Genomic DNA, 9,916 nt, shown 5'->3' with positions numbered 1-9,916 from the left:
TTAGCAACGGTAGTCCCACTGAGGGGGTTGCATTAGACTTTGGTCTGGTGACATTAAACATGTGAATTATATAACAAACTTCCTTTGTTCTCTTTCTGCTCAAGCAACCTTCTTACCACCATTTGACCCCTCATAGGGGTCTTCTGGGAGAGAATCTGCTGGTTTTAGCAATTCAAGTGTTTTTAATCCTTATGCTGGTTTTATTTTTGGCTGTGAATCACTAAATAGACTATATGAATTGGCTAATTGCAATGACAAAAATCAGGGTTCTGATCAATAAGGTCAAAATTCACACCCACGTGGTTAATTCATCAATGTCCTATCACCTACTGGGGGGTCTCTCAAAGGCAGCTTACTCCTGCGGTCACCTACAAACACCTCTGTCTTACGGCAGGCTTCTTTAAAATTCTACATCCATTATCTATGCATAACAGCTGGACAAAAAAAGCTGATTTAAAAAATTCTACTTCTCTAACTGGGAAATAATCACACACAGAATAATCCTTTTTCTTTTCTTGACACAACTGCAAGGGTCTTAATTCACCCACATGTTTAGATATATTGATCATCCATCATCTATTCCAAGCCTCTTAAAATCTGAAATTTCTTAAATTTCTAGATTAAAAAAAAGGTCATAAATTCAAATATTATCCTAAACATCAGATGGACACTCCCCTCTAATTCAGCCCTTAGTATTATTGGCAAATTGTACAACCAATTCACAAAGCATTTTTTGTGATATGTAAAATGTGTTTTAAAACCTTTAAAAATAACATTTGAATGATACAATTAAGCATGGCCACCTACGCTAAATCTCACCCACACATTTTGGTGTCAAATAGTCCCCACTTGCTAACAACAGTGAGCTTTTATGAGGCATCTTGCATAGGCAATAACACAAAGGGTTCAGCTATGCTCTATAATTGCACACCTATGGCGATAGGAAGCACGAGGCCAACTTTCAACCACCTGTGAAGGGCAGAGCCATTTTACTGAATGATCATTTACACAGTTGAAAGGCCTTTAAATAAATAACGGGGGGGAAGGGGGAGAAAAAGAGAGATAAAGGAAGGGGGGGAAGAAGAGAAAAAAGATCTCCTATGGGAGTCATCATGGGGATTAGAACTGTAATAAAGCACTATAATAAACCCCAAATCAAATGAACACAACAGAAACACACCAAATGTATCACAAGTAATGCTTGTAATTGTTCAGCTTCTCACAGTTCTCACATAACAGAAACTGACAAATCCATGATTTCCTCTAAAAATAAACATGAAAAACAGTATCCCGGAACAATCTTGTTCTTTTGCTTTCATTGTGATGGTTAGCTTGACCCATGAGGTGCTGCTTCCTTCTGCAGTCAGCACCTCTTCAACGCGGCATAGGTAAGCCCTAGGGGGTCTGGCTGGGACAGCCCCTGGGAACTCCAGCTGACTGATCACATGTTATTCACACATTCTGTCAAAAACCGCCTCCTGGGAGGTGAATGTGGTGAGCACAAGCATTAACACATCTGATACATTTATATCAGCAATAAATTTAATTATTAAAAAATCAGATTAAACTGTAACAAAAGTGACATTAGAACCATTTATACTTACAAAACATCATCATCACAATCATCATAAATGTGAATGGAAGATTCTTTGGTATTTGAAATCAGTCTATGTGAAAGCACAGATTGAATTTCATGCATTTCACAAAAAATTGCAAAGCTCCTAATATTAAAAGGTACCTGGCCAAAAGAGAAACTTGTAAAACACTGACACACCGTTTCAAAGAGGAAATATCATGTGAAAATCAACATAGAAAGTTCCAAACGGTAACCATGCTCTTATTCAACAATTCAGAAACACTCTACTGAACTTGGCTCAGGAAAGCAGCTCCTAAATTCTCTATGTGTCCTTCCTCCGTATCCTTTCTTCTAGTAAAAGGAGAGTCCTCATTCTTAAAGAATAGAGGCATAAAAAACCCACCACAGCAAAAAAAGACTATTTTTTCTTTATGTTTATGTTTCTTAAAGTGAATCAATTTAGCACATCTTAACCCTTGGATTGTTTTGCTGTGTTCACATCTTTTCTCAGCTTTTATGTTTGGCCTTCTTTCCCCAGGGTCAGTGTTCATAGTCAGTCCCTCATTTCACTCTGGAGAATCAAGAAAAAAAGGATATGTTCTCTGAAGAAAGATCACAAATCTGTTTTGTAGGAAACTGTTACAAATATATATAACTCAATTTTAAGAAATGGACGAGTCAACTCAAAATGTCACAAAAAGTTAAATGTCTTCAATTTCAACATACAAAAAACTACAGAATTCTCATTTCTAATTTTTATACATGTCTATAAAAATCTTATCAAGCTTTAAAATATAACCTTAGGAAATGCTTCTCTATCATAGTTATCAAATAGCTAATTGTCCATTATTAAAAAATAAAAAAGTCACCAATATGGTGAAACCCAAGGCTGTCGGGAGATGGCCTCTAGGCTCACCTCTGAAGGTTGTTTCCTACAACCCTGAGTTGTAGGAAACACTAGGATTGGAGTTCTAGTCCCAGTGCGGCCTCTAATAGCTTCGTAGTTATGGACAAGTTATTTAACCTCCCCAAACCTCAATTCTGCCATCATTAGTATTTTCCAAATTGTTCTAAGGAGTATTAATCTCATGAAAAAGGGTTCTGTGGTCAAATTAAGTCAGAAACTGCTGCATACAATTTCTCTTTAGGAGATTCACAATGTGCATTAGTATTATTAACGGCTCTGAGAAGTCCTACAGTACATTTGTTTAACTTTGTCTCAATCTTAGATGACCTCAGAATCCCTTTACTGACTAGCACTTATTAGCATCCTGGGGATTATACTTTGGATACAGTGGTCCAGCGTATCTCAGATCTCTTCCAGCACTTATACTGATAACATGTAGGAAGAGCAATATCGTCTTTTGACACAAGTTCTGAGGGTTAAGAGAAGATTTAATGTCCAGGTGTTGACAAGGCAGATGTTTGTGTTAACTGGCTCCTTGAAGATCAACATGATTCCCCTGTTCCTAATGAAAATCTTCATTCAAGGAAAGTGGTAATGACTCTCACAGAACCTTGATGGCTACCTATAGTACAATAAGTAGCAGAACTCACAAAGAATGAAAAGTTATCTTCAATATAGTTTAGTTTTCCTTTCCAGTATGACTCCTTCGCATAGTAAATTCTTTTGCCACTGTTCCCTAGAAGAGTTCTGCCCAATGTTAATAGGACCCTTGCCCTTAACCCATTTCCTTGTCCAGAATGAAGTCAATGTACAGGCGGTCATCAGGCAGTCCTCAGGTTAAACAGCTGCTCTTCCAAGAAGGCACCCCCAAAGCCATATTGCTCTTCATGAAGACTAATTTCTTCAGGTGACAAGTGGCTTCCTCCAAGAACAAAGTCTGCAAATCTAATAAGTATTTTTTTGTTTTAAATAAAGTTAATGTTATCACAGAAAGGTTTATTTGGAAGATAACATGTTCTCTTGCTATTTATCCTCTTTAATTAAATTTGACTTATGGCAATAGAGAACAGCATTTATACACTGGATGTAAAAATGCAACGGCTTATGTGATCCTTCTAGAGATATTCAGGGAAAGAACAGAGAAGCAGCAGACTTACAAGCACCGAGTGCTGCCAAACATAACCACTCCTGTTTTCTAATTCCTTCTCTCTTTTTTATTTGATTCATTATTCATTTGTCATTTCAGTATGTCAATACTTTCCCCCTTCAATGTTTAATTTGAGGGCACTGTTATTTGGATAAAGCTATGACGAAGGCAAAGAAGTAAGGAAAAAGATGTTGGGGCAAAGATGTCTTTCTTGATAAACTTTGAGAACATCTTCCATAGCGGTAACTTCCCACCTGTAAGTGATCTTTCTGACCTTCCCTATCAAACACGTCAGGTAAGTATCTGTCCTGACATTAGCAGTTCTCTGCAAGTCAGAGCACTGAAGAAAAAGCAGACCCTCCGACAGCCTCCACATTGTTCCTAGTCTGAAGTACGTGTAACAAACTACCACAGTATTTTCACACTCATTCTAACCCACGTTTGGTCCAAGCAGCTGAGCAGGGCTTACTTGTTGGGAGCCTGGAGTCTGGAGACGACCAACCACGCGGGGAAGTCAGGCCTGCGGCAGGCGTGGCGCAGCCCCTCCAGGGCACTGTTCGTTTCCAGATCCGCCTGTTCCCTGTACTCGTCTTCAGTAAGATACTTAACCACCAGCTTTTCTGATGTAAACCATTTCTTCATTTTCCTAAAACATGTGGCATGGTTTGCTAGATTCCTGGTCATATTTGACTGCTCAATTCAAACCTTAAGATTTATAAAAAATCATTTCTTAGAAATGAACAGTAATACTTCACTTCCTTGATATCACACCGTACTCTCATGGTTCTTAGCGCGACTGAGGTATATAGAACATGCACAGTCTGGGCCGAGCAGTACATTTCCTTTCTTCCTGGACCATCCTAAATTATGTTCCTAGGAATTTGAGGCTCAATTTCTGATAGACATATTAATTGTATTTCTCCTCTTCTCAGTGATTTTTAATTGCACAATCAGACCATTAAAAGTCTGGCTCTTTTATGCTTGGTCTGCTCATTATCTTGGGCACTAATGGAAGCAATTCTTTGAGATGCGGAGACCTGGTAGAACCAATTACCACTTGGTTGCTAGCCCCCTCAAAAAAAAAAAAAAAGAAGGGAGGATTTGTGGGATATCGCCTCCACCTAGTGGTGGAGATTCTGACTAATCCTAGAGAGGAGGAGTAATTATTGTACAAGGATGGTTTATGTACAATAATTTATAACTCCTCCTTTGCTACATGCTAAGGGGCTCATACTGGAATTTTTTTTTCTAATCAGGAAAAGTCCTAAAGAGAAGAATCTCATAAAAATGGCAATGATGATAAGGTATTAACACATATGTTACATTTATCAATGAGTTTTTAAAAATATTCTTGGGTGGTTTAAAATTTAATTTAACCAGAGATTCCCAAACCTACATGAGTATAAGAATTACCAGAAGGTGGTTTAAACATATATTCTCTTGAGGGTTGGGACCTGAAAAACCTTTAAACTTTTAAAGATTGTGTGGTGGTGAGGAGTCAGACTGGGGTACCACTGACATTATTTCCTTCTCCTTTTCTGAATACCTAGCCTAGTCTCCCTAGAGGAAAACCTCTGGTCTCTGCACAGAAGACTGGGACACAGTCCTGGCTTTGAGGTTTATCCACTGAGTTGTCAACTGAGGCATTTCCTTAATGGTTCTGAGCCTCACTTTGCTCATATGAACAAAGTGAAAGCAATAACATCTACCTCATGAGGTCACTGTAGGGATTAAGTGAGATATTTTATGTAAAGTGTTTAGCACAGTTAGTGGCCTATAGTGAGAGTTCAACAAGGACAATTAAGAGAGTAGCTACCATATACTAGGATATATTCAAACAGCTCTTTGTAAAACTAAAATACTATACAAATCAAGGTATTATTTCTCTGGTTTGTTACTTAACCTATATGTTCCTGTTTTTTCCTGTTGTTCTTCGCATGATTATTCACTAGCAAAATGAAAAGCTAAGGAAGTTACAAAACATTGTATTAAGTTCATGTTAACAGAATGCACAGCAAGTGCACAGAAGGACGATCATGCAGATAACAGAACACACTTTACATTTGGCAGGGCAGCTGGATGTTTAAAGGCAAAGAGGCCCAAATTCTATCTTGGGTTCCTCAAGCCACAAGCTTGGCGAAGGGCCGGAGGCCTGGGAGATGTGGACTGGCCAGTCTCCTCCTAGCAGAGGGACCTCTGGTAATCCCAGTCACCGTTGGCCTCTCAGGGCAGAGAGCTCTTTGGTAACAGCAGCCCCTCTGACCCAGCCCTGCTGCCTTTCAGCCTTGCCAACATTCTCTGCACAAGGGCCCTGTCCTGTCACTGGTATGTTTTTAACACTGTGACGCAGTTACATATGCAGTCCCAGATCCATAAACTACCACTTACCAGAGTCTCCTTCCTCTCAGCTAGGTTTGCCTCATAAATATTTATTAACTCCCTCACTGCCTCACTGTCTCACTGCCTGACTCTAGGCCCTCATCACCTCTTGCCTGCATCACCTCTCTCCTGCACCCTCGGGGCCTCCCGGTTATATACACCCTCTGTGCCAGAAGGCAGTTGGGCCACATCCTGCCACCCAGGGAGGTTCATGGTCTCTGCTTTGATCTTGACTATTGAATGTATTTTTACTTTCAGATTAGTTACCAATATTTAAAAATAATAACAATTCACATTCAAATCCATATTCCTAGCTTTTCTAAAAAACAAAACAAACAAAAAACAGAAGATCTGGCAAGGCAGGGCCCATATTCCTACATGGCAACAATCAGCTCAAGCTGAGTAGTAACTGCCCCCTTTCTGATGAGGCTGCGCTATAGAATTTCCCACAGTCCTCATGATGGCCCCACTGCCTTACCCCTGCTCAGCATCACCCACTCAGTACCAGCCCCAAGCAACCGGATTTATAACTCCAGTCTAAGCAGCAGGCAGAGAATGCTGACTGAAATGCATAATGGCTTCTGGCCTCCACTATGTACAGGATCAGACTAGATTCCTTAACACAGCCTGTGATGCCTCCACAACCTTGCTGACGCCCACCTTGCTCACCAGCCTCATGATGCTACCAGACTGGGCCTTCTCCCTGTCAGGAAAGTCCTTTCCACATTTATTCACCTGGCTGTTTTAATTCACGAAGATTCAGCCTAGTAATTTCTTCTTCAGGAACTCTCCTGAACTCTGTGTGCCACAGTCCCTGAACAGGTACATCTTAACACTTCAAAGATACAGAAATGTATGCTGCTGTCTCAACAAGTACACACCAAGGGAAGAAACTATCGCCTTCGTTTGTGCACCTGACACAAAAACAGGTGTTCAACTCAATGACTAAGGAGAGACATAATAAAGCTGTGGCAATAGAAGTTACCTCATTTCTCTTTCTGTATTTTTAAAGGGCTTAAGCCTTAACTTAAAACCTAAAAAAAAGTCCTAAACATAAATAATACCTTTCAATTATTTTTCTAGCTCTATTTCATAAGCACAACAAATACCTTTAAAGCAATCTTGGGCCCTAATGAAAGGAAATGTAGAATGAAAGTAGAAATTTTAGGCAACCCAGAGTGCGCCACTGATTTCAGTGAATTCTGGGTGAGCTGTAATTACCTAGTAATTGGGGGAAGTCTTCTGAAAGATTAATGAAGACTAGAAATGGAGATGGGATTCGATGCTTACGTTCTCTTTCCTCCTCCTCTCTCAAATCTCCAGATGAAATGTAGTTAATTATGAGACAAAATATGACACGTGCAAGAAACTTACCAAAAGAGTAAATAAAATCAGAGCTCAAAATGTCCAATTTACAAGGCAAAAAAGATACGCACCACCTCATATAACTGAATGCTTTCAATGGGTAGTGCAGACTCCTGGAGGACAGGATGAGGATCATAAGTGCATATGAGTACTGGGGCACGGTGACCCCACAATAGATCAGGAGCAGGGCGAGGAGCCGCAGTGTCCACGTCAGAAGATTTACATTCCTTTCGTCAACAAGGGGTCCGTGTTTGTAACAAAGAGCAAAGCTGAGAAATCCCACCGTTAGGACATAGCCTGTAAAAAAGCAGAAGAACTTGAAAATTTGAACTTGAAAAGTTGTATGAAAAATCCTGGCACAGCCTTGACTTAAGCTAAGAACGTATCAGAAAGCCTTCATATTTAGGACTTCTTTTTCTGAAGAAGTAAGATTGAAAAACACATAGAGGGATAGTTATTCCTTCCATGTGAGATACTACACTGCCTTCCGTAATAATTAAGGATATTTAATAATAAATTATTATGATATATATCTGTTTTTTAGTCCAGAGTCCTAGATGGACAAATGTTATCATGGTTGCTTTGGTCAGGATTTAAGCCTCAGCATATGTCACAGTTGGCTACAAACTCTATTTTTTATTTTTACTTTCTAGCTAAAAAAGGAAAATACAGTTTTATAGTGGAGGGATCAGGCTGCACCCGCTAGTGCAGTGCTCAGTTTCTGCGCTAACAACAGTGGGGTAATGAGATATTCTGCATCTCCTGCTGGGATCCAATGTGAAACGCACATCTCCTCTTATGTATTCCACCGAAAGTGTTTCATTCATATCTAAGCAAGTCTCAAGGTCTAATTTCCAGTTCAGAAAATACAGGGGAGAGAGGAGCAAGTTAAATTATACTGCAAAAGAGTAATCAGAGAAATCCAGAAAGTGGGACACTCTATAAGACAACTAGATTGGTCTTTTCAGCATATCGCTATGATGAAAAAAGGAATTGTTATGGATTATAAAAGACTTACAAGACATAGTAGATGCAAAATATAGTTCTGGACTATATCTACCCTTATACAGACCAACCATCAAGGACGCCTATTAAATCTAAACATGACCTGAGTAATTTATGTAATTATTATTTTTTTAGATTTAACAGTTATTTAACTATAGAGGAAAATGCTCTTGTTTTTTAGAGATGCTTATTGAAGTAGTTAGGGGAACATACCATGATATCTATAATTTACTTTAAAAATACTTTATCATAGGGGCGCCTGGGTGGCTCAGTTGGTTAAGCGGGCAACTCTTGATTTTGGCTCAGGTCATGATCTCGGGGTCCTGGGATGGAGCTCCGCAGTTGAGTCCCCTGTCCAGCTGCGTGCTCAAAGAGAGTCTGCTTAAGGATTTCTCTCTTGTCTCTGCCCCTCCCCCTGCCTGTGCATGTACTCTTTCTCTCTCAAATAAATAAATAAATAAATCTTTAAAAAACATTTTTTTTTTATCAAAAAAAGGAGAGTGAGCTAAAGACAAAATCTTCAAAGAAAACAAAAAATTGATTGCTTTTGTTTTGGGTGGGTGGACTTCTGTGAAAAATTTGGTGCTAAGGGGTTAGGAGAAAACTGATCCTCCCATTCTCCATTATTTCCCAATTAAAACAAATAAATAATTTTAAAAAGTTGTTTTTGGTTACATGAAATAAGAACAAGTGGTTTCTTAATAGCCTGTTTCTGAAAATTCAAGTTTTCATTAGTCATTTATATTTAGAACTTCTCACCTTTCATGCTGAGTACATTAAGAAAAAGAAAGCCACATTTCAGAGAAATTTTTTCATTACAAGTTAGATCTGGTTAGAGCTTAACCACAATTCAATAGCATAAAAGCAGTCAAAAGAGACAAATACTTTTGTGCTCTTTTGATCATTAGTACAGAAAAAGAAAGATGTCATAGGGAAAACAGTCTAAAATGAGATCTAATGAACTGAAATCATCAACTGTGGGAATAAAATAAAATATTTTTAACAGCACTTCTCCTTAGTTCAAAAGGAAAATTTAGATGCCAGAGAGAAACATTTCCAAAGAAGGTCTCCAGTTGTACTTTTCAGCTTTACCAATAATAGGACATATTTTTAAAAAATTACCTACCTAATATATATATTCTGTTTTCATGCCAATGCCACTTCAGATCCTCCATCAATTGGCACACAACATAAACTGAAGCAAACCAACAACCAACCATTAGAGCCCCAAAGGTGCTATACTGTGTGTGGAAGAAAATAAATGACAGTTTTTGGTTCATTCACTCACAAAAATAGGAGTAAACAAATAAACCCTTTGTATTAGAAACTTCTACATCAAATTGCATTGAAGTCAATTCAAGATACTCTCTAGAGTCTTGTTGAAGTTATGGTCCATGAACCAGCAGCATCAGCATCACCTGGGAGCTTGCTGGAATGCAGACTCTCAGGCCCCATGGCAGAGTCTGAGTCAGAATCTGCATTTCAATAGGATCCTCAGTACATTAAAGTTGGAAAAGCACTGTTTCAAAGAAGAAAT

General features: G+C 38.8%; 1 protein-coding gene across 3 annotated transcripts in view; it reads right to left on the bottom strand.

Annotated features, from left to right (window-relative positions):
• Nucleotides 1–1,184: 1,184 nt before the first annotated feature.
• The window catches only part of NEMP2 (nuclear envelope integral membrane protein 2), a 360,288-nt gene continuing 351,556 nt past the window's right edge, over nucleotides 1,185–9,916 (bottom strand). For all 3 annotated transcript variants that reach the window (XM_081813972.1, XM_006726966.3, XM_081813973.1), the window contains 4 exons: nucleotides 9,506–9,620; nucleotides 7,446–7,671; nucleotides 4,100–4,276; nucleotides 1,185–3,428 (listed from right to left, as the gene is read on the bottom strand). In XM_081813972.1, the coding sequence (XP_081670098.1) occupies nucleotides 3,305–3,428; nucleotides 4,100–4,276; nucleotides 7,446–7,671; nucleotides 9,506–9,620 (642 nt within the window). In that variant the 3' untranslated portion in view covers nucleotides 1,185–3,304. The remainder of the gene's footprint in view (nucleotides 3,429–4,099; nucleotides 4,277–7,445; nucleotides 7,672–9,505; nucleotides 9,621–9,916) is intronic.

Source organism: Leptonychotes weddellii, chromosome 3 (genome assembly GCF_054177405.1).
Source record: "Leptonychotes weddellii isolate Sample4059 chromosome 3, ASM5417740v2, whole genome shotgun sequence".
Lineage (NCBI taxonomy): Eukaryota > Metazoa > Chordata > Mammalia > Carnivora > Phocidae > Leptonychotes > Leptonychotes weddellii.
Note: the sequence above shows the minus strand (reverse complement) of the source record. Positions and strands in the feature narration are given on the sequence as shown.